Here is a 24345-nt window from a genome sequence, read left to right on the forward strand (position 1 = left end):
GTTTCAAGGTCCTCTGACAAGACAAAAACAATCTGCAAAGCTCATAATGATCATGGCAACATAATGCGCAACGACACTTTATTAACCTTCAAACCACAAACCTTTCAAAGTTGAGAATACAACTTGTATAAAGGAAGAATGATCTAGAATTTAAATATCCTTTTGGCATCCAGTACGATAGATTAAGCGAGCTTTGACAAGTTGTAAATTCCATGCTCTATAAAAGACAAGGCTTTCTTTTCTTTGTTAAATTCTGTAGGCAGCCTATGAAGTCAGTTCTGTCACTGATACATAACCATTAGTTACATACTTGGCGCCTGAAACAGCCACTGATCAGTTATCAAAGGCACTTACAATCTCTTGCCAATGGAGTGATAAATTGAGGTCAAAATCTCTGTATGCTGCATCCTTAAATAATGGTGATAATGACTTCTCCAGATTACAGCAAAACCTTGATGCAATGTATTTTTCATCAACATTCGAAACAGACATTGGAATTTTCTGTAGGCTGGCAGAATTATTGGCAATTTCGACATCAGAAATTGCAGCAAGACTAAATCTTGACTTGCACCTCTTCCTTCATCTCATGGAAACAAACTGAGAGGTTTGGACATTAGGATCTGCACTTTTTCCATAGAACTGGAGCACCTTTTCAGAAGTCCCTTCTTTGGTCCCAGCAAAAGACTTTAGAGCTTCAACAAGAAAAGTCAGTAACTCTTTGGCCAGATGCAATCGTCTTGCCGTGGTCTTTTTGCATTTGAAAACATGTCCTGGAGTAAAGCTTCTCTGGTCAAATCAGGTCTTTGTCCAAAGAGCTCTTGTACAGGGTATTCGAGAATTCAACTGCTTCAAGTCTCTTTAGTATATAACAATCAGCCAAGGCTTAACAAAAAAAAAAACAAAGTTGCATCTCCTAATGTTCCTTTCCCCAAGGTTAAGATCTCCAGATTCCTTAAAGAAGACGTTGCTGTTCTGACCTAATGTGGCATTCTCACACCTATTGCAATCACCTTCTCCGTTCTCAGTTGAGAGCTTCAATGCTACAGCATCTAAACAGGTGAGCAACCTCCTCCCCTGAGCCAGTGTTTTTGAGTCCCTCGAATCATGAAAAATAGAAACTGACCTAGCAAAATCAAGTAAACCAATAAAACCCAAGCTTTGTCTAAGGCCAAGGCTAACTAAAGTCTCCAAAGTTTCAGGATCTGAGAACTTGTCAGAGGGGAAGAAAACTTCTCTGTGAAGCATGTCTTGCAATTCGGGAACTCGAGGATCATATAGCCTGGATGGTTGTTGCCATGACCCATTGGCAGCCAAAACAAAGGGTGTGATGGAAAGTGTAAGTTTAATTGAGGTATCTTCTTCAATCAAAAGTTTCACATCATGTAAAATGGCTGAAAGTGCTCCCTGCTGTGAAAGAAATTCTGGCGTGCAAGTGACTACATAATCTTTGTAGAATTCTGCCCTTGAAGGTTCCTTAACCTCTAAATACCTTCTCGGAATGATTCTTTCTTTTTCTGAATCCGTGCGTACAAAGTCATCATTCAAAAGATCTTCAGACACACCATTTGGTTTAAGCAATTTAGTGGGTTTACTCAAACGTGGGAAGGTGTTTGATGACATCAATATGTGTGTCATCCATCTGACCTTCGGAGAACCACTTTGACTGAAGAATAAAACTCCTGAGTTCATGAAGCTCCCCTTCTGATGCATCACAGAAAAGTTTCTGAACATTCTCCGGATTATGAGCAAGTGCCAGTAAGGCATTCAAAATGCCAGTTGCTGTTGGCAGCTGCACATAATTTTTCAACTGTGGATGCTCTATAGGTAGGTCATTCCTCAAAAATAGGCATCCTACTTTCAATAACAAAGAACATATGTTCTCATTCCACCCATCATCTTTTATCACATTTGAATTTTCAACCAGCTTCAAGAGATAATTATTCCCAACCGGTAAAATAGGCCACTTCGAAAATTCTGAGAGATCATCACAACATGACTTCAAATAAGTCCATAGCAGTCTTAACCATTCTAAACTTGGTTGGCCTTGGTGACCAGGGTTCCAAATTACCTGTTTGGCATGCTGCCACTCTGCTGGGAGTAATCTTAGGAAAAGTTTTTCAAGCAAATAGCATGTCAGAAAAGAAATATTTAAGTCTTCTGTTTGGGCAATATCACATAGCTTCATATGAATTCCTTCCGGAATTCCAGAGTCTACAAGTTGATGTGGAATTGAATCCTTAAGAAGACCATACTCATCTCCACGTGCAATATAAATCCTTTCACCCACTCCCATCTTGTCAAATGCTGTAAATAAACCATTGGCAAGGGGTACCAAAGGTAAACCATACAAACTATCAGGTCGAACTGGCATTTTCAAGTCAAGTAAGCAATATTCAAGTGTCAATATCATTGCATTCCTGTCCCTAAATCCACGTTTCCGCCGAATCAACAGAGTTCTCAGCAACTGAGGTGTCAGGAAACGCAATGATGGACAAAACTCCATAAACCTCTCGACAATATTGACTCCTACCTAGATGTCTTAGTGGTCTTCTTCATAACTGAAGGTCTTCTACCAATTTTTTTAGGATTGATGAGGCTGCATATCTCAAATCACTCTGACAGGACCACTTCAAGCGGGGTTCACAAGCAATGGGATATTCTCTCCATAGAACTTCAGCATGCCATCTGGTTACTTGTTCCGTTTCCACACACTCCTCGCATGATTGGCCCAGATTCATAAAATAAGCTCCAGTTATGGAATGTCAGCGGGACCCAAAGCTGAAGAAATTCAGACCACATATTCGCCACTTTTCTAGTAATCCGCGTCTCAATCAATGTAAGGCATTCCGGGCTTTGATATCAAAGTTTCAGCAGGCATTATCATTCGGTGGAGCACATGCGATTATGCAGCCAAAATCCCTCATGAAGAACAGAGGGATGCAACCGAGAAAACAGAGTATAAAGAACGAAAACAAAACAAAGATATAAAATTGAGGAACTCATGAAAGCCTTATTTCAAATTTCATTCAACAGGCTCGGATCGGTGGGAGGATGATCAGGAACAGATTCGAGGCAAACTAGCAAATAGCCAATATCAACAAACAATTTTGTGGCCCTCTTCGTCCACACCAAAGAACAGTATATCAAACATTAAAACGAACATACAGAAGAAAAATCAGATATGGGTAAGAATTCCAAAAGTAACGAGAAAAATACCTGGATGATCTCGGTTGCACTTGTTCCTTTCCTGCTCCTTTGTGCTTTCTCCTCAAAAATCCTCAGAATTTCTCCCAATCCTCCAATGCGTCTGCCAGTCCCCCTTTTCTTTTCCTTTTCTCACCTATATATATCACCCCTCAAGACCTAAATTTGTTTCCAAAAAGGAGAATTCTCCTATTTCCTTTCTTCTTCTCTTCTCTTTTTTTTTAAATCTTCCAATCAAAAGGCAATCTTCCCAACTTCAAATTCCCCTCCAAAACCTTCTAAGAAGAGTCCCACCTTCCTTAAACTCCAATGGTAAGTTTCCTTGCAAAAACATGAAATTTTAGAAGTTAAATAATTGCATGAATAGATAAATAAGTAAATAAATTAGAAAATGGTAAAAATAATAAATAAATAAATAAATAAGTTAAGGAAAAATAATATAAAGAGGAAAATAAAATAAAATAAACAAATTAACAAAAATGGGCCCTACGAGCCATGCAAACACGCAAGTCATATAAGTCACACTAAAAATGTCCAAATGGGCCAAGTGTGCCTAAACGGCCTATGATGAGACTAAGTGGGCCTAGGGTGGTGCCTAATGGGTCAAGTGTATCTAAAAGCTATCTTAAAAAAACAAGAAAAGCCTAAGTCTAGGTTAGGGCTGCCAAGGGTCACAATAAAGGATCAAATAATCCCTCAATCAAAATCTCCAAGGTGACTCAGAAAAAGGTAAGTTGTACGAGTAGTAATGGGCCACCAAGGAACTATTGTGGAGCATTGAAAACGAATTTTAAAGACATGTGCTAAAGGGACAAAATTGAGGGTCTACAGTGACGCCCTAGCTCACCCATTTTTTATTGTTAACAGTCACCTTAGGGTTGTCCTACATTATATTCCTTGGGTAGTCAAGGATGGATGAGCATTGGAGAACTCATTCGGGATCATAGAGTGAGATTATTCAAACTTTTTGTCGAGAAACAAGTTTGGGTTTGGTTAGTGAAGAGGAAAATACTTGCTTTGCTTGAGGATCATAAAGTCGTATGAGAATTTAACGTCAGAAATTTACTGGTGGAGAGGGATTCTATTACAATTTGGTCTTGGATGACTAACAATTGTAGAGGATCTTGGAGATAAGACCATTTGATACAAAGGGTTGTGGAATTGGGTTAGAGTTAGGTTGTTTTTATGGAAGCTAAAATTATCTAACCAGGAAACCATTTGGCTGACTAATAGAGGAGCCAATTTTTTGGTTTTGTACTTTCATATTTTATCTTCTAAGGGTAGAAGGCTAATGGCTTTCTACTCTGAGGATTTTTGCTCCATACCTCCACATACTCTTGTAGTTTTTCTTTTTCCTTTAAAGGATTTCTCATTCTTCTCTCTTTAGTACGAATTCTTACATATATGTAAATATAATACAAGTTTAATTTCTTATTGGAAAAAAGATTTTTGCTTTTGTTTTTATGCTGTTTTTTTCCCATATGATCAGAAATCACTGGGATAATTGTGAAACTTAAATCATAGTTTTTCCTTGCTGAGACCACTTACTATTTTTGTCTTTTTCCTTTTAAGTTTTATCAAAATTGATGGGATTATGTTCCATCTTTGAACATTGTTAAGCACTTAATGACTATTTTCAATTTAGTGTTTGTGCAATGATGGTGTGCATGTGTAACTTATTTACCGGTTGAAATGGTGAGTTTTCATTTGAGTTCTTAATTTCTGTTTTGTCTCATGCTTCCTGTGGCAAAATCTTGTCTATTCCAGGATGATACTGCATTTGAGAAACAAAGTGCCTTGTTTGCTTTGGCAATATCAGACATTGTGCTGATAAACATGTGAGTTTTAGTTTAGCATTCTAGTGCTTTTAATGCCTTTTTCTTTCCTTACATGATAAGTTGATGGTTATCTGCATCTCGTGCTAGCTGTGGTTGATCTGAGCTGAGCTCAGGCTGGCAAACCACAGGTATTATTAGTTATATATATGCCTAAGCCTAGCCCAACCACAGGTTGAGCATAGCCCAGTCCAGACTTTTAAAGAACTGGTAGTTCTGCATGTAAAGAAATTACTATGTGCCCATGTTGAGTTTTTTTTTTGCTTGTACTGTATTTCATATATATACTTGACATGGTTTGCATGTACTTTGAGTATATGTAGGAGCTGTAAAATTTTAACTACTGAATGCTGGACTGAGCTATGCCTGCGTTTCCAAATGTCAGCCTGTACATCATAATTATCTTGCTGAAATTTTTAGTCATAAGCTTGTGCGTGGGTTGTCAGGATTTAGTGTCCACATCGACTTACAATAACCTTGGAAGACCAATACTGTAAGCAAGAAAAAGCAGGAATGAATTTTGTTTTTCAGTTTATTGAAATCATGAGATCAAGAGTTTCGCAGACATAAATGGCGGGTGATGCTCAGGGTATATTGTTATAGAACTATATGAGCATTGAATTTGAATATCTATTACAGGTGGTGCCATGATATTGGTCGAGAGCATGCTGCGAACAAACCTCTTCTGAAAACAGTTTTCCAGGTACTCCCTATCCATATTTTTGTATCTAGTACAATATTGCATAACAAATTCAATAAGATGAGTCCCGTTTCTCTTCTATAGGTCATGATGCGCTTATTTAGCCCACGCAAAACGACACTACTGTTTGTTATACGTGATAAAACAAAGGTCTGGAGTCAAACTGCAAATTTTCTTGAAAGGTGTTTGTTGAAATATATTGGGCTTTAGCTTTTTCCCCTTTTTATTCCATTTGAAATTGTTGCCTGTTCATGACTGTACATGTAGACTCCACTTGAATATTTGGAACCTGTTCTAAGGGAAGACATTCAAAAGGTATTTTATGCATAGTTTTATGGTCTTCCAGTTTGCATCAGTTTTTCTTTGTTACTCTTTCTCTTCAGCATTATGATGGGTGGTCACTGTTGCTGCAGATATGGGATACAGTTTCTAAGCCCCAAGCACTCAAGGACACACCTCTTAGTGAATTTTTCTATGTAAGAACGCCACCTCCCTCAACCCCACACACTGTCCCACAGCCCATCACCTCGTAGCCTGTGTGACTAACTAATTCGATATGTACACTCATTTGATATTTGGCTTAGCTTTTCTTCTGATTTGACCAGTTTTTGACTTGAAGGTGGAGGTCGTTGCTTTATCCAGCTATGAAGAGAAGGAGAAGCAGTTTAAAGAGCAGGTATCCCCTCTAATATAAATAGCAGAGAATCAAGCGGTTATAAACTTTGGAGTGTATTGCAACATCTTTTTCAATCCAAGTCATGGGTTTGCAATCTAAACTATTGAATCTATCAAATAACTAAGGTTTAGGATCCTTGGCATTTAATTCAATCAGTGGTCATAAATTTATAGGTACATTTCCTTTTATGTTAATCTAGAGTTGTAAGAAGGTACTTGTATGCTTATGGCTATATATGCTTTCTTATACAGGTTGCTCAACTGAGGAAGCGATTTTTCCATTCTATTGCTCCTGGAGGTCTTGCTGGTGATAGACGGGGCGTTGTCCCTGGCTCAGGATTTTGCTTCAGTGCACAGAAAATATGGCAAGTTATAAGAGAAAACAAGGACCTTGACCTTCCCGCACACAAGGTTTTCTATCTTGCTCCTCTTTGTAAACAGAACTGTTCAATCACATGTCTTATCTCCTTTATTTATCTTCTGATTACTAGGTAATGGTTGCTACTGTTCGGTGTGAAGAGATTGCCAATGAGAAGCTCTCTGGTCTGGTCTGTGATAAGGTACTCTCTCTCTCTCTCCCTCTCTCTCTTTCTATATATATATATATATATGTATGTATGTATCTTTCTCTTATACACTCTCTCCTCCTCTCTTCCTTCCTGGAGTTACCTTTCTTCTAAAAAGAAATCGTTCACTAGATAAATGTTTGTTGATCATATAGGATTTGGTGGCGTTGGAGAATGCTGTTCAAGCTGGTCCAGTATCAGGTTTTGGAAAACGGATCAGCTCAATCCTGGAAACCTATCTTTCTGAGTAAGTTTACATCTGATTCTGATTTATTATTGTCTAATTCCAACAATGTTTATTTCTCCAAACAATCTACTGACCTACACTTTGTGATTTATGGGAGTTAATTGTTTTAAATTGTAGTGAAGTGGAAGTTCTCATATCTTTGCATTATATATATGGTACATCTGTGCTACTAAACTCATTGTATGATCTTCATCTCCAGAAAAATGAAAAGAATCTTAAGATGCAGTTAATGTTATATCTGCCTCAAGATATTCATCCTAAATTCAGTGAGCAGCTGTAGTTACATATAGGTTTTGCATCAATATTTCTTTGAAGCTGTTGACTGCATCCTTAATTCCCCTACTTCCTCCATTTCATAAAAGTGAAACCAATTTACTCAGCACTCAGCAGCTCTATTACCAAACTTAAATGACTATTAGCAAGTAAAATGTCAACCATGTGCAAACTCCTTCAGGAGCCTGAGTAGCAGGTAGTTGTGAAATTGAAAACAGCAAGAACATGCACAGTGAGGATAAGCTTTAATGCACAAGAAAGGCATGCAAAATATAACCTCAAATCTCCTCTTGGCCAATTTTCTTGTGCAATTATCTTAGGTCAAGACCATAACAATTGGGTTCCATTAGGACCTGCACTACTCTTATCTTTCACATTGTTCTTTTACTTCTTTAACCTTTCATGTTTTAATTCTAACTTACTTCTGGGGTGACTGAACTTTAAGTGAGTGTCAAAGATTGAATCCAGCAAGCCTATGTATGATTTCTCATATTAAACTTACTAAAACTTCGTAAGTATACATGGATTGGTTCCTCTATTAGAATAATAATTTTTACCATATTTTCAGTCAAATTTGAGAAGGAACTCTATCACTATAATGTCCTTGAGTAATTATTATGTTATACTTGAAGCATTGGATTCTATTCCTTGAATGTTTGGTTTTGAGTGTTTGATCTCCTTACTCCAAACATTTTTCTTTCTTTCTTTGGTTTTTTTTTTTTTTTTTTTTCCTGTAGATATGACAAGGAGACTATCTACTTTGATGAAAAAGTAAGAGATGCAAAACGACTACATTTGGAGATAAAAGCATTAAATGTAAGGCGCTCTACTCTTTATAATTATAATTATAATCATATTCATAATACAAACACAGAAGTCTATATTTTGTCATTGAACTCAAATTCTTTATCTTGGTAGCACCCCTATTTTAGGAAAAAATTAATAGGAAGGTGTTTAATTTATTATGGATTTCTTGTTGTTTGAGTGACATTTAAATACCTTAATGTAAAGTTATACAGTTTTGTTCTTGGACAATATGATGAATTTTATTAGTTTTTGTTGACCTTTTTTCTTCTAACATAGTGTTTCTTAATTTTGATAACTAATTTAATTTGAAAACACAAAGATATGTTCTAATCCTCTTCTTTAAACCATTTGATATGATTTTTCTCCATAAAATTTCTCCATGGTGTTTTTAGCTTTTAAAGTAATTGAGTTAGTATTGGTACAATGTTCAACATTTTAGCATTGGCATGCAAACAATATGTCTTCTGTATTCTATGCAATTTGGAAGATATATCTAAAGTCAATTGATGAAAACTAAAAAACTAATATAGTTATTATCCAAGTAAACCACACCCAAGTTACTCCAAGCACCATTGGAGCTTAGATTTCTTAAGGAGAAATCTAGGAAAAACACTCTGCATAAACTAAAACCACAAAGTTCTGAATAATCACTTAGGGTCTATTTGGTTGCTGTTTTTGAAAACTGTTCTGGAAAACAGTTTTCGAGAACAGTTTTTGGTATTTTCAAAAAAAAAATTGTGTTTGGAAATTGGATTCTGGAAAACAGTTTTTGTTCTCGAAAACAAAAAAAACATGTTTGGTTGAGTTAATAAAAAAAAAAATTTAGAACAATTAAAATAAAAAACATATTTAAAGGTTTTTTTTTCTTCAATTAACTTGATATCATAAGCATATAAATAATTTTTAAATTCACATTTTATTAAAATTTAAAAAATTATTCTTAAATTTATTTACACCAATTATAATTTTTGTTAAATTTAAGTAGATATATATGAACATGGAATATGATATAGATAAATAAGGTAAAAAAATTAATAAAATAAAAAATAATTCAAATATAAATATAATTTTTTTACCATTTAAAAATAATTGTTGATTTCCTAATGCAATTTAAAAAATTATAAGATAAAAATAATTACATGATATAATAAATTAAAAATGATTCATATGTAAATATAATCTATTTATCATATAAATACATATCAGAGGTTGATCAACATGTAAATGTATTTTATACAAACCATGTTATTATTTATTAAATATGATATTGCATATAAATTACCAAGTATTAAATTTGATGTTGCATATAAATTATAAAATTTAAAGTTTTTTTATAACATATAAATTATCATTTACTAAATATTACTTTACCAAATATTAAATTTGATGCTACATATAAGTTACCAAATATAACTTTACCAAATATTAAATTTGATGTTGCATTATAAATTATAAAATTACAACTTTACCAAATATGGTTCTCCCTATCCCAACAACCACCGGAAAATCCCCAAACCCAAAGCTCTCCCCCAAATCCCAATCACAATCAAGGGTCGTCGGAGCTGGAGAAGAATATTAAGTTCAGTCCTGGTGTCGGCGACGATGAGTCACCATCCACTGGCATTGAAGCTCTCGCGGTTCGTCAATTGTAGTGAGGTAAGGAAGCCCTCATCCCCTGATCTCTCATCTTAATAGAGAGGTAACAGTTGGGTTAAATGGGAATAGTTATGATTCTTTTTCTTTAATCTTCATGGCAGACAAGATTGATGGTTTGAAATTGGGATTTGAGAATCTCATAATCGGATTGGTCGTACCTGGCATTAGACTTGGTGCGATCAGTGTCAAGGCGGGTAGGACTCAATCGAGTCGTACCGGACCACCATAGTCAACCAACATGGCTGCCATCTTCATCCTCCATGACCTTCATTTCTTACTACTAAAGGAGAAACACATGTAGGGAAACACAAAAAAAGGAGAAGAAAACACGAAGAACAACTCTTCCTTTAATAGTGAAGAAAACAATCAAAACAACTTTTTTTTGTTCTCTGAAATGAGGCCTCTCGAGAACACGGAAAACACCAAAAACAAAAATCACCCCCTTTCCCAAACACGTTTTCAGTGTTTTTTGTTTTCAAGAACATAAAACAGTTCTTGAAAACAGCAACCAAACAGACCCTTAGTATTTTTCTTCTAGAAAATAAAATAAGAGTCTTTACAATAAGTAGGTTCTTCACTTTTATATTGCTAGCCCTCAATGACTTTCTAATGGTGTTCAAGATACAATTTATAGCCTTTATATATTCATTTATTATAATTCTAATAAATAAATTAAAGACCCTTTGACTTCTAATTTAATAGAAAACTTTTCTCAAGCAAACCTTTGACTATTCAAACTTGCTATCAATTCTTTATTAATGACTGCATCATTCTCTCCTCCTTAGAAGAAGCTTGTCTTCGAGTTTGGTGTTGCCAAAGACCTCTTTTACTTTCTCACTAGTGTATAAATATAAATATAAAATGTTGAATGTTGAATCTATTCTCGTATGTTTTGGCAGATCAACCGCATAAGCATTCTCCCCAATCTTCTTGATAATTCTGTAGGGTCTTATCTTTCTTTTACTTAGCTTGGAATAAGAGCTAGCTGGAAATCTTCCCTTGTGTAGGTACATCATCACCATGTTGCGTTCTTGGAAGCTTTGGTTGTGTCTCTTTTGATCTACATATTTTTTATACTATGCATTCAACTCCTCGATCTTCAATATGATTTCTTTATGTAGTTTTAAGTCAACCATGTTTTCACCCTATAAGTTATTTCTTCTCATTTCTAGTGAAGGAGCTAAATCATAAAGATGCATCGGCTACCTCCCATGAACGACCTTAAAAGGACTTATTCCTGTAGTTCGATTCTTGGAATAGTTTTAGGCAAATTCTGTTTGTGTAACCAGAACTTCCCATTACTGTAGGAAAGGGTAAACAAATGTCGTATATTAATTGAATAAGAGAAAGATGCTTCCTTTTATAGAAAAGCTACAACAAATCAAACTAAATCTACAACTGTACACACAAATTTTTAGGGAAAAAATAAATTTAAAATATACAACCCATCCTTAAAAAAAAACAACAAATTATCCCTAAAAAATAGGTAACAACCAGATTATCCTTAAAAAATAGGTAACAACCATATCAGAAAATTTTTGATATGATTGAGATTCTCAACAATTACTTAAGATTTTCTGCAACCAAGCACCTCAATAAACCTCCTAAACTTCTATTGACAACCTTAGTTTATCCATTTGTTTGAGGAGGATAGGAAGTACTATATTGTAGCCTAGTTCCAATCTTCTTCCATAAAGTTCTCGAGATATGAGAGAGAAACTTGGAGTCTCGATGTGATGTGATTGATTTTGGAATTCCATGTAATCGCATAATCTCTTGAAAGTAGAGATTTGCTATATTTGATGCATCCATAGTCTTTTTGCAACAAATGAAGTGAGCCATTTTTTAAAATCTCTTAACCACCATAAGGATGGAATCTATTCTCCGTTGTGTTTTAGTTAGCCCCACAACAAAGTCCATACTTACATCTTCCTAAGGAGTTTCATGAATTGATACTGGAGTATACAAACTTGTATTTTGAACTTTTCCTTTTGATTATTGGCATGTTTGATGTCTTTTGAACTTTTCCATTTGATTTTTGGTATTTTGAACTATTTCCTTTTGTACCATAGAGTCCTAAATTTTGCGCACAAAAAATGGACCTATGAAGGTAGCTCGATCAAGGACCAATGGAACATTTGATTGTGGTTCCCATGAAATTTAATAAACATAATTTCATTGTAAATTTATCAGTCCACTAAAGTCAATTTTTTGTGCACTACTAATTAAATCCAACCACATGCTGTTGGTAGTTGTACCATAACCTACTAATCCTGGTATTTGTTTCCCATTAACTTTTAGGGAATCTTGGATTACTTTGTTTCCTATTCTAGAATCAAGCTAGGTGCATACAATAATCCCTAAGCTTATCTAGATCATACAAACCTAAGAAAACATGCATATAAATTCAATTTTAGGATCTAGAACATGAGAATAGAGAACTTACCTAGATCTGGATGTTCCTAGATCTAATCCTTGCAACAAAGAACAAATCTGAAGTCGTGGAGATCTCGTAGACTCGCGATTTTCCACCCAATGATTCCCCCTTGATGTTAGGCACTAAAATGGTATGAGTTTGGAGGATGGAGGCTAGAGCTCTCTCTCTATGAAATGTGGAGAATTGTGGTGGAAGAAGACTTGAAACCTTAACCCTTAAAGGGGTATTTATAGGGCTCCTATTGGGCTTAAGTAACTTAAGCCCACCTTGGGCTTGAGTTACTTAATTTAGCCTAAAATTGGTCATAATTAATTAATTAATCCAACAAGGCTATCTAATTAATCAATAGCCCAATCTAGAGATACTATTCACTAACTTCTATGCAATGGTACAAAATTATCAAAATGCCCTTATGCATATCCCTAAAAAATCGTGTTATCAAGTATATGAGCTCGAATAGGGACCACTGGGAACTATAGGACAGTACTGGCTCTTTCAGAATCTAATTCTGAAGTTGATTCAATATCCCACTATAGAGAATCAATTACACTCTAGTACCTTATGTAAATAAAAAATGAGATATTAAGTGCTCGGGTTCATGATATGATATTCGTTGTACACAATCTCCCTATGAATTAGTGTCTGTAATCTAACAAGGTGAAAGCTATCAAACTCTTAAGATTACTTCTATCATCCTTCAATTCCAAATCCTTCTATAGTGATCAACGGACATATCCTAACTCACAAAGAACTTATGTTAAGTTCCACTCAAGGAATTGTTATGACCATAGTTTCCTTGAACAGCTCCTTAGGATCACCCAAGGAGACACTCTATCTCAATCCTATGAGATGCCATAGTGTCTCTATTGAGAATACCCATTGTTACCAGCTTTCATCAGTAATGACTCAATCCATAAGGAATATATGATCATTATAAGATCTCACCCGTAGGTTAAAGCCACTGTTAACTTTGGCACAAACTTGGTATTCTTTTAAGGTTGAGAGACACTACAACATCATATTTTGGTGAAGTCATGACTACTTGATTATCTTATATCATGACTCACAATAAGTCTTGTTCAATGTGTAATTATATGCACTAATGCACTCATCATATGAAACTCATACTGATGGCCAAGACCAGGCATCCCTCAAATAAGGAGGTAGTGCACTATAGCCTCAAATGAATTGCTCAAGTTTATGAACTGGTTGTGAACAAATCATCTACTTATAAGGAACCAATAATTTGGATCTTCCATACAACTCCTAATGCACCCAAGTCATGTACAATGCAAGAGATGTAAATCAGAATGCTTATAAGGTATAATGCAAGGAATAAAGATAGATAAAAGTGCACATGGAACTCTATTAAACAAATAATAAACTTTGAATTTATTACATCATATCATGATTTTAAGGGCTTTATCCTAATAGAATTAATATACGTAATTTATTTGGTATGTGGTATCCCCCAATAATTTACATCTTTACCCTTGGAGTTAAAAGTTCACCTTTTCCATAATCAACTAATGTTACCATATCGTAGAAGGATAAAACATCAATTCCACTAGCAAAATGGAATTACCATGGCTAAGGATTTACCTTGATCATGGGCATTAGAATTACTCAAAGGGGATATATTGTCCCTAACAGGATATCACAATGCCCACCTTTGGTATACATAGACTACTTGTTGAATAAACAACCACCCAAGATCACGAGAATATATAACCTCTATATGGGTTTCGATCATACATGACTCATAGCGACCACTAACCCAGACTTTAGTCTATATACCCCTTAAGGTTAAGAACTCCTACAACATAGTAGCTAGGAGAGAATATGTCACTCAGATAGCAATAGATATGTCCTCCATAAGTCTTGTTAATATGTAACCAAACATATTGGTATACCACCTCAGAGACCCCATTTTGATGACTAAGACAAGTCATCCCACCTACATGGGAGGTAACACACCAAAACACTAATGAATTGCCTAAGATTGCTACGAACAATAGTATCAATCTACAAGGAATCCACAATTGTGTCCTCGGTGTATCCACCTACCTTAGACTCAGTGTGAACTAATTGGGCTAATATCAATAAAATAATAAAGAGAGAGAGACTATTAATGTGCATGATACCAATGAATGAATAGGAATCATACATTACATAGAAAGGAATTCTCAATGCATATGATACTAATGAAGGAATTAGAAGCATGAATTACATTACAAATGTTGCAACAAGTCTCACTATACAAGGTGTCATAGGCATGAAAATTCTTGTATAATTTTTCATGTCTGTGCGACACTTAGACAACCCTCTAAGCCACCCTTCCTAAAGCCACACAAGATTGGATCAAAGAAACCCACACAAGGCACACACCATATTACAAGGCACCGACCCCAACTTGTATTTTATTACTTCTCTGAATAAGAATGTAAGACACATTTTTCAGCAAGACTCCCACAATAACATTGGTGATTTCATGCTCTCTAGATTTCTATAGGAGGCTCTCCCGTCCTCTTTTTATAGAGTGGTGCCACCCACTCCTTGTTAGACCGAGAGTGCACTTCCTAGTTCTACTAGGACTCTTCTTAATAGGCTATGGCAATAACCGCTCTTACTTGGACTTTGAGTCCTACTTAGAATACAATTACAATTTACAATAGGAATAAGACTCCTACTCTTACTCTACTTGTAATCCCACTTCAAGTTGAACTCTATGTGCTGCTATTACTGCTACTGCATGCACCTATATAAGCAACTCCTGTGCATGCCAAGGCCTCTTCTTGGTCTACACTTTTGAGTCTCATCCATGTCAAGGCGACCGACTGTCTCTATGCCCACACCTTGTGTCGTTGCACACATGAGTTGCATCACACCTTGGCTCCTTGCCCATCGTTGCATACTTTGGCGAGGACCATGACCACCCCTTGTTTGAAGTCCACGCCTCTTCCTATTGCTACTATGACACCATGTTGTGTCCCATCATCTCTTGGTGGTTGCTTCTATGACACCGTGTTGCTCCCATCATCTCTTGGTGCAGTAATAAGTCATGGCATTGTGCTCGTGACTTTTCATCCCGGCACAAGGCATTACACCCTTGTGCTTAGCATCCTGCGTCATGTCTTGAGTTGGCTTCATTGTTGTTGCATCTCCATGCTGCATCCAAGCAACAAATTGTGGTGTTGCACCCATGGCTCTTCAAGCTACCTCGCACAAGTCATTGTGCCCTTATGCCACTATTGAGAGGGAAGTCCGCATTATGTCTTGTGCGATTGCAACCACGAGTTGCACACCACTACATGTCGTGGAGTCCATGTGTGACTGCCAACAAGGCTGGCCCCATGTGCCTTGCTTGTGTTATATGCCTTGCACCAAGGTCCTTTGGTGTGGCCACGCCTATGCTACCATGTCTCACCTTGAGTCACCTACCCCTTCTTAAAGAGCATTTCGACCCTTTTTAGAAGTTTCTAGAAGAGAAATCACCTATGTTTGAGGAAGAATAATGGATTTATTAAATAATTAGGAAATTCATAAATTCCCAAAAACCCTCTTATTGCTTGTGTTCATGCCTCATGTGTGTGCACGAGGTTGCTATGTGGGCGACCCGTGCATGAGCCCTGTGCACTCGACCAGTACGTGTAGCTTGTGCATGCACCCCATGCGTGCTGCTTGTGCATGGCTCGTGCATACACTTCGTGTGCTCATCCTGTGCATGACTCCTCTCACCCACTTAAGTGCTACAACCTAATGCCATAAACCCTCCACCACCTTGCCTCTTTCCTCAAGGCTTCCCCTATTGGTACAAGGTGCTCACCCATGAAGCCCTTAGTACCACATGGTCCATGTTAAGGGGTTAACAAACCACACGTACCTAATGTAGTCGACGCCCTTGTTGACTTAGACTGTAGGTAGTCCTGAACTGCCTTCTCAAGTTCTTGATTCTTTGATCTGAAACTTCCATTCCAAGCAAAGCCTTCCATCTATTTGGAGGTTCCCCTTTGGGACTCTTATGCAACTTGCACTATTTCATCTTGTTGTTCATTGGCCCTTTCATTAGTGGATTCTTGCACCTCTTGCGAAATTGCATTAGGAATTCCCTCAACACAATCTGACTTGCTTCCCATTAATGCAGCAGCATTGGTTTTTTGACTTGTTTCCAATCTTTTTTCCACTTGAATGGCAAAGAGCCTACTCTCTCTAGATGACTTTACCCCTCTTTGGCAACTTTCTCAATCCCCACACAAAGCAAGGTTGAGTTTCATCCATGAAAAGTAACCCGTTCAAGTGTGGAAAGACCATCACTTTTTCCCTCATGAAGAACTTATTCCTTAAGATTAAGTCGGAGTTATCTAAAGGGAGACTAAGTAGACTAACCATACCTTTCCATCTGCCTACTTGAATAGCCACATCCTTAGCCAAGTCTTGTGGTTCCTGTGCCTCACTATTCACTGCCTTCAACTTGCTACCATCCTTGCACAACTTTAGGCCCAACCTTGCTGCTTCTCTGGATAAACCCCACTATCCACTAAGGTCACCACTTTTGACCACCCATCTTGATCTTTACATTCATCTTTCTGGGTTTTCTCTATTTGAATTGCATTCAACAATTGAAAAGGATTTATCCTTGGTGCGACTTTTAACTTCTTGTTGTCACTTCCCTTTTCTATCGCCATCCCCTTCTTGCCTCCATTCTTCTTGGAGTTTTAGGATTCCCCTTCTTTGCCTCATCTTTGTTGTTGCTGCTCAGCCTTTCTGACTCATAGAAGATGAAGCATCCAATTGATAATCGACAAGGCAATCGGTTTCCACCATGGCTATAGGCAGGTCCTACACTCCTTGACACCTCAGCTTTGTTTGGGTCTATCCTTGTAGCCCGAACATGAAGTTGAACAACTTATCAACTTCCGACATGTCTTTGATGTCGAGGATCAACGAGCCAAACTCCTTGACATAGTTGGGATAACTTATGGTAGAGGGGACTAACCTTTGGTCTCCTAATTTCCAGGATTATTCATAATAGCCATAGTTAAAAATCTTCCCATCTCTTCAATTCTTGGGTCTAATCATCCTTTTTCTTAGAACTTTAATTTCCGTCGTAACCTTTCTGATTCTAAGATAGAAGAATTAGAAAGTTTCATGTCATCTCTTGCTTGTTTGTACTTAACCTCATCTGTTCTAAATGCGAGAACCTGGTCTTTATCTTCTTGAGGGTTATTTACAGTCAAGTCTTTCTTTCTAGTCTTGTCCCACCTTTCTGATTTATCTCCAACTTTCTCGACTAACTTTGTTTGGAAATCTCAAGTCCCTTTTGAGATCAAATCTTTTGTTTGGTTAGTGGCACACAAGAAGGTAAATAATGACTTCCTACAGTTGAGAAGGCCCTACAAAGCTCTCAGTCCTAACATTTGTAAGTTATGTATGAGTATGAAGAATTAGCAGATCATCTCTTCTTATATTGTCCTTTGATGATAGGGTTGTGGCACACATTATTTCAAATAACCAAGATGGATTGGGTCTAATTGCTTCCTTCCTCTCTTTCCCTATGAGGGAAAAAACATGTTGCTGCATCCTTAAAATGCATTCGAAAGAATAGTACATATAGGTCACTGAAAGTAGCTGTCCAATTTAAATCACTCAAAAAAGAAAATTCATGCACTATATAAGTGACCTACAATTTTTACAATTTTACGTCTCTTAAAGTCAATCTGAACTTGTAAAAGGTGGAGTATGGCCATTATTTGGTAATTTACATGGGGACTGGTATTGGATAGTGAAGAACACAAAATGTACTTTCACTATTTATGGTAATATATGAAATGTTGAAAATTGTGAGAGGCAAGAGGGCATTTAAGATAGTGGTTCACCCTTGTTTTGGATGTGGGGCTTTACCTTTGTTGTTTTGGACCCTTACAATGACAATTTTGATAAGTTTATTTTATCTCTTTATTCTGTTGAAAGGTAAAAAAGGTTTATAATGGTTGTTTAAGTTAGCTTTCAAAGCCAAGGAAAGAAAAATTTGTTAGGATCTGTTGATGGTCCTCAAGAAGTCTTTGTTTCATGTTTGGTTATACCCTTTGAGAGCTTTGGACAAGAGCAGAGTCCTTTGCCACCACACATTTTTTGCCAACCTGTAGATAGTTTGGATTCATAGGAATGCTAAGAAGTTTCATGATAGGCAGAGACCCATAAAAAAAAAGGGGAAAAATGTGTTTCTTGCCCATTTTTTAGGTTTTAGTGACTTGGTGGGTTGTTGGCATTCTTTTATATAAGAGGGGCATTTTTCTTCTGTGGCGATTTGAGCATGGTGTTAGGTGAAACTTGTTTAAAGTTATATGTTCGGTGTTGCCTGTAGGGGTATGGGTTTATGAGGATCTCACATCCTTTGTTATCTTTTACTCTCTATTTATAACTCTCTCCTCTCCTATAATAAATTTATGCATGCACGCATATACACAAGTATATATGTGTGCTTTTATTTACTTGTTGCTTTGTGTTTTTACATTTATCTAATGCTTACTTTTCATATGTTATTTAGTGTGTTCATCCTCAATACTTGACCATGTTGCGACATCTACGTACTATAGCACTTGAAAATTTTAGGACTTGTCTGGAGCAATCATTGAACAGAGGAGAAGGGTTTACTACATCTGTTCGTAGTTGTACTCAATCTTGTATGCTTGAGTTTGACCAAGAATGTGCTGGTAATGTCATATCCTTGTATTAATTTTTATTTTGATATATAAACACATGTTTCATGTCTGTTTGTTATACTTGGAAAGTAGGGTTCTCCTTTTGTCCTGTTTTGAAGTAGTATTTCTGCTTTGGTTTTTCGGGTGCATCATCTAGCTGCTTCTTTATTTGATGTTCTTATATACTAGGATTGTATACCCAATTTTTCAACTTTAAAGAGTTCCATTTCACTAGTTGCTTGAAATGAACTGGCAACATTCCTATTGTGAACCTTCCCATTTACAAGCACACAAAACACTAAGGCCCTTAAGCAAATTAGCTCCATAAGAAACATTATTTTGGTGCATATTTTGCTCATATATCTATGGTTAAATGTTTCATACTATTTGCACAACAATTTTTAAATTAATCTTGTAAATAACCAAGTGAGAAACAGAGGTTGGAACCATTTTGCAAAATATCATGGTCAAAGCTTGTGATTTCTTTTTAGATCTTTGGATATAGTTATTGAGGAATTTTATTTCCTTTTGATTTATGATTAGTGATTTGCATATTTATCATATAAATTTATAATCATCTCACTTTAGGGCATTTAATAGAGGTTTTTATTTAGAATCTAGGTTATAACTATTGAGGAATTTAATTTCATTTTTGTTGTAATTTCCATATTTATTGCTTAATTTTGAATTCGCCTCTCTTTGCATATTAACATAGGAATTTGTTGTTGAATTCATCTCATTGGAAAGGAATTCCAAATAGTTGGTTTGGGTATTGAGAAAGAACTAGCAAAATTGTATTGTTGAGGATCCAAGTAGCTTTTCATATTACAATACCTATGATTAAATCCATTAAAGGGTTTTCGCTCCATTTAGTTATTTCTATAATCATAGTGGTGATTTTTCGTGAAATAAAGGAAATTTCACTTTATTAACCTAGAAGTACATATATTGCATTAGCATGTATAGAGAAAATATAAAATCCTAGAAATCTTTGATATTTGAGAGATACTAGGAGATATTAGGAAAATTACAATGAACCCTAAGTAAAAAAATACTTAAAGACCTGTTTGGGAACATTTTTTTAAAATAATTCTCAAAAAATGGTTTTAAAAATTAGTTCTATATTATCTTCTAGAATATAAGTCTGTTTGAGAACTTGGAATATTCTCAACTTGTTTTTTGTGTTTCTAAATATTCTTTAAAAATAATTTTTCTCTATAATGCTTTATTTTCAATCATTCTTCATATTTGTGCAATTATATTTTAAAACATCCTCAAACAATAAGTGAAAACTTCTAAAACATTTAAATTATGTTCTTAGAAAACACCCTATTTTCATAACAAGTTCTCAAAAAGCTATTTTCCATTAAAAAAAAAAATACCAAATGTGTTTTTAAGTTTGGAAAACAATTCCCAAACATGCTCTAAGCTACTAAACTATTTTTACACTACTCTCAAGTTGAGTCATACATATCTATAAGACACAACTTGATACACAAAGTAGTAAAAAGACTTCTTTAGTAAACATGTACTCATTAGGATCTTAAGTTTTGACATATGAAGTGATCACTTTCTTGCTTGTCACATCTTCTCATAAACTTGAGTGTCCACATTAACCAAGGATTCCACACCATTCGATAACTATGTCATCATTGCAAAATCATCTTGTTTCCACTCATTAAATCCCTTAGATTCTTTTGGTGGAGGATCTTCTATGAAGTGATTGAACTTTCCTTTTGCTCCAATATACACCCATATCACACTAGTTAACAAAAGATAATTAGGTCCATTCCATTTTATGGAAGCTCGAACACATAGTTGTAGAACACTAGCCCACAAAAGATAACTAAGGCCACTCAATTTTTATGTATTAAAGAGCATGATATAAATTGTGAACTCAAACCCTACAAGCCTAAGCTTTTAGGAAAATTGGTAGTTCAACATCACATAATTATTTTATACCATCATTGTCTATTGAATTTCATACTGGTTCATTATTGCGATAATCACCAACTAGATAATGAAGAACATTGTATACTGAAAAACTTTGAAGCAGAGGGAAAAAAGCAATAGTTTTAACACTTGACTCATAGAGCCATCCAAACACATGGAAAAGAACCAGAACACCGAGTTATCGACTCGATTGGAATCAATCCTACACAACATAAAAACAAATCAATCTAGATGGATCATACTAGAAATAAAACTATAATAACCTTAATCAACATTTATATGTTGAGGTTAGAGGGACAGTGGAGAAAATAATTTTTTTTTTAATTCTTTCTAAGGTATTAATACAAGGCTATATATTGAATAAAAGTTCTGACTTTAAAACCTAAACAAGGAAACGAAGAATCTAACAAGTAAACAAATTAATCCTCGCAAGATTTTAAGATCTATATAATATTGTACAACTATACAACACTCCCCCTTAACTATGGAAATATATTACATGGTTAATGACTTGATCCCACTTCTTCCAATACTCCCCCTTAAGTTGGTGAAAAGATATTTTTCATTCTCAACTTGTTAGTCATTTGTTAAAATGCTAACCTCAGGAGTCCTTTAGTGAGAACATCCATCACCTGATTAGTAATACATGTGTATGGCATGCATGCTTTGACCATTATCTAACTTTTCCTTTATAAAATGTTTATCAACATCCACACACTTGGTTCAATCATGATGGATTGGGTTATGAGCTAAGGAGGATCTGTAACTCAAGGATTGTAGAGGTAATTTTAAGGGGCTAATAGCTTCACCTTATTAGATTATGAACACTAGTTCATAGACATATTATATAGTAGATAGCAAACTATGGACTCGAGCACTTAGTTTCTCGTTGTAATATACGTAAGGTACTAGATTGTAGTTGACACTTTGTAATGGGATATTGAATCAACTTTAAAATTAGATTATGAGGAAGCTAATATTGTCATATGGGTCCCAATAGTCTCTGCTTGAGTTCATATTCCCTCATGACATGGTTTATGAGAGTTGGAGTGGTTCTTGGTTCACTTATGTGCATAAGGGCCTTTTGATAATTACACAAGATTGCACAGGAGTTAGTGAATGGTATATCTAGATTGGGCTAATTGATTAATTGAAGTCTTATTGGGTTAATTAATCAGTTAAGATCATTTTTCGGCTAGATTAAGTGACTCAAGCTTTAGGTGGGTTCAAATCACTCAAGCCAATGAGAAAGCCTATAAATACCCCCTTAGGGATAAGGCTTCATCTCTTCTTCCATTCACCATTCTCCTACACATCTAGAGAGAGAACCCTAGCCTCCAACATTAAGAAATTTCCATTATCTCAATGCTAAGGATCAAGGATGAGTCATCAAGTGGAAGATCAGTGGGTTTGTGAGACTTTCTCTAAAGAACCCTAGCCTCCAACATTCAGAAATTTCCATTATCTCAGTGCTAAGGATCACGAATGATTCATTGAGTGGAAGATCAATGGGTTTGTGAGACTTTCGATGACTATTACGCATTCGACAACGTTCTTCACCACAAGGATTTGATCTAGAAACTTCTAGATCTTCAATAAGCACACTAAACCTATTTTTTTCTAGATTTAAAATTGTTTTCGAATGCAATTGTTTCCAATGTGCATAGATCTAGAGCCCTAGGGAGTTTTTGCATGCACCTAACAAGATCCAAGGCCATGGAATAAATAATCTAGGATTCCCCTTTCGTCAATCTCTCACGATTACCTCTTAATACTTAAGTCTCAGATCCACTTATCTTATGATCAACTGATATACTTTAGTTCACAAAGGACATATGCCAAACCCCACTAAAGAAATTACTATGACCATATATTTCATGATCATAAATCTTTAATATCACCTAAGGGGACAAACTATCTTAAACCTATGAGATATTGTATTACCTATATTAAGAATATTTGTTGCCACCTATCTAAACCACTAGTCATGCCATTCATAGGGAATGTATTATCACCTGAGAATCCTAACCATAAGTCAAAAGTAACTAATAACCTCAACACTAGCATAATATTTTCTTAAGGTTGAGAACCTATACAACAAAGTTGCTTGAAGTAGTCATGACAACTCGATAGCCATTTTGTCATGACTCTTCATAGGTATTATTTAATGTGTAACTGAAGAAATTTAAGAGAGAGAAAAAAATACTTCTTTTAAATTTTCTCACACCTTTCAAACTAATTCTTGCATTGATATTTGTATATGAATGGCTAAGAAAAAGAAATCTAATCCTTGACTTTAGGGGAAAATCTCTCATAAAATCATAAAATAAAATTAGAATAGAAAACAACTATATCACATATGTAACATTGTTGTGGCATAACTGTAGCTATAACATAGCTCTGCATATAGTTGTAACTTCTGGATTTCCACACTCTCTCTCAAGCTTGGTTGTAAATGTTGATCATTTCTAACTTGGATCTTAAGTCTTCAAAGTTGATTCTAGAAAGCGCTTTGGTAAGAATGTCTATTGTCTAGAGAGTTGTTGAAGTAAATTAATGAAATCGTCCTTTCTTTTATCCTGTCCTTAATAAAATGACGATTTATTTCTACATGCTTTGTTCAATCATGATGAACTAGATTCTTAGTGATACTTATGACAACTTAATTGTCACATAACATCTTTATAAATCTTCTATTGGAATTTTCAACTCGTTTAAGAGTCTGTTTAACCACATTTCTTCATAAATTCTATGTGCCATAGCTCTAAATTTTGTTTCTGCGCTGCTAAGAACTATAACAAATTGTTTCTTGCTTCGCCAAGTAATCAAATTCCCCCATACATAGGTGCAATATCCTGAGGTTGTTCTTAGGTCAATTATGGAACCAGTCTAATCTGTATCTGAAAAAAAAAAATCAATCCTTCTTTTTTGTGTTCTTTTGAAATAGAGTCCATTTTCTTGAGTCATTTTGAGATATCTTAGAATACGATGCACAACTTTCATATGTTTCTCAGTTGGATTGTTCATGAATTGGCTAACCATGCTGACTGAAAAAACAATATTTGGTCTTGTGTAAGAGAGATAAATGAGTTTTCCCACAAGTCTTGGATATCTCCCTTTATCCACTAGAACATGTCCTTTGAATGTTCCTAGCTTAGTAGTTTAGTCCATAGGTGTGTTTGTAGGTTTACACCCAAGCATCCTAGTCTCCTTTAGCAAGTCTAGGACATACTTATGCTAGGAGACTACAATACCTATTTTTTATCTAGCAATTTCCATCCCAAGAAAATA

General features: G+C 35.6%; 1 protein-coding gene across 3 annotated transcripts in view; it reads left to right on the forward strand.

The window, feature by feature from the left end:
* Positions 1–24345, forward strand: part of LOC100241105 (protein ROOT HAIR DEFECTIVE 3 homolog 2) — a 99577-nt gene that overhangs the window by 30755 nt on the left and 44477 nt on the right. For all 3 annotated transcript variants that reach the window (XM_059740382.1, XM_059740384.1, XM_059740383.1), the window contains 11 exons: positions 4972–5042; positions 5679–5742; positions 5824–5889; positions 6007–6054; positions 6153–6215; positions 6359–6415; positions 6667–6825; positions 6906–6974; positions 7136–7227; positions 8238–8316; positions 18948–19113. In XM_059740382.1, the coding sequence (XP_059596365.1) occupies positions 4972–5042; positions 5679–5742; positions 5824–5889; positions 6007–6054; positions 6153–6215; positions 6359–6415; positions 6667–6825; positions 6906–6974; positions 7136–7227; positions 8238–8316; positions 18948–19113 (934 nt within the window). The remainder of the gene's footprint in view (positions 1–4971; positions 5043–5678; positions 5743–5823; positions 5890–6006; positions 6055–6152; positions 6216–6358; positions 6416–6666; positions 6826–6905; positions 6975–7135; positions 7228–8237; positions 8317–18947; positions 19114–24345) is intronic.

Source organism: Vitis vinifera, chromosome 10, assembly GCF_030704535.1.
Source record: "Vitis vinifera cultivar Pinot Noir 40024 chromosome 10, ASM3070453v1".
NCBI classification, from domain to species: Eukaryota; Viridiplantae; Streptophyta; class Magnoliopsida; order Vitales; family Vitaceae; genus Vitis; species Vitis vinifera.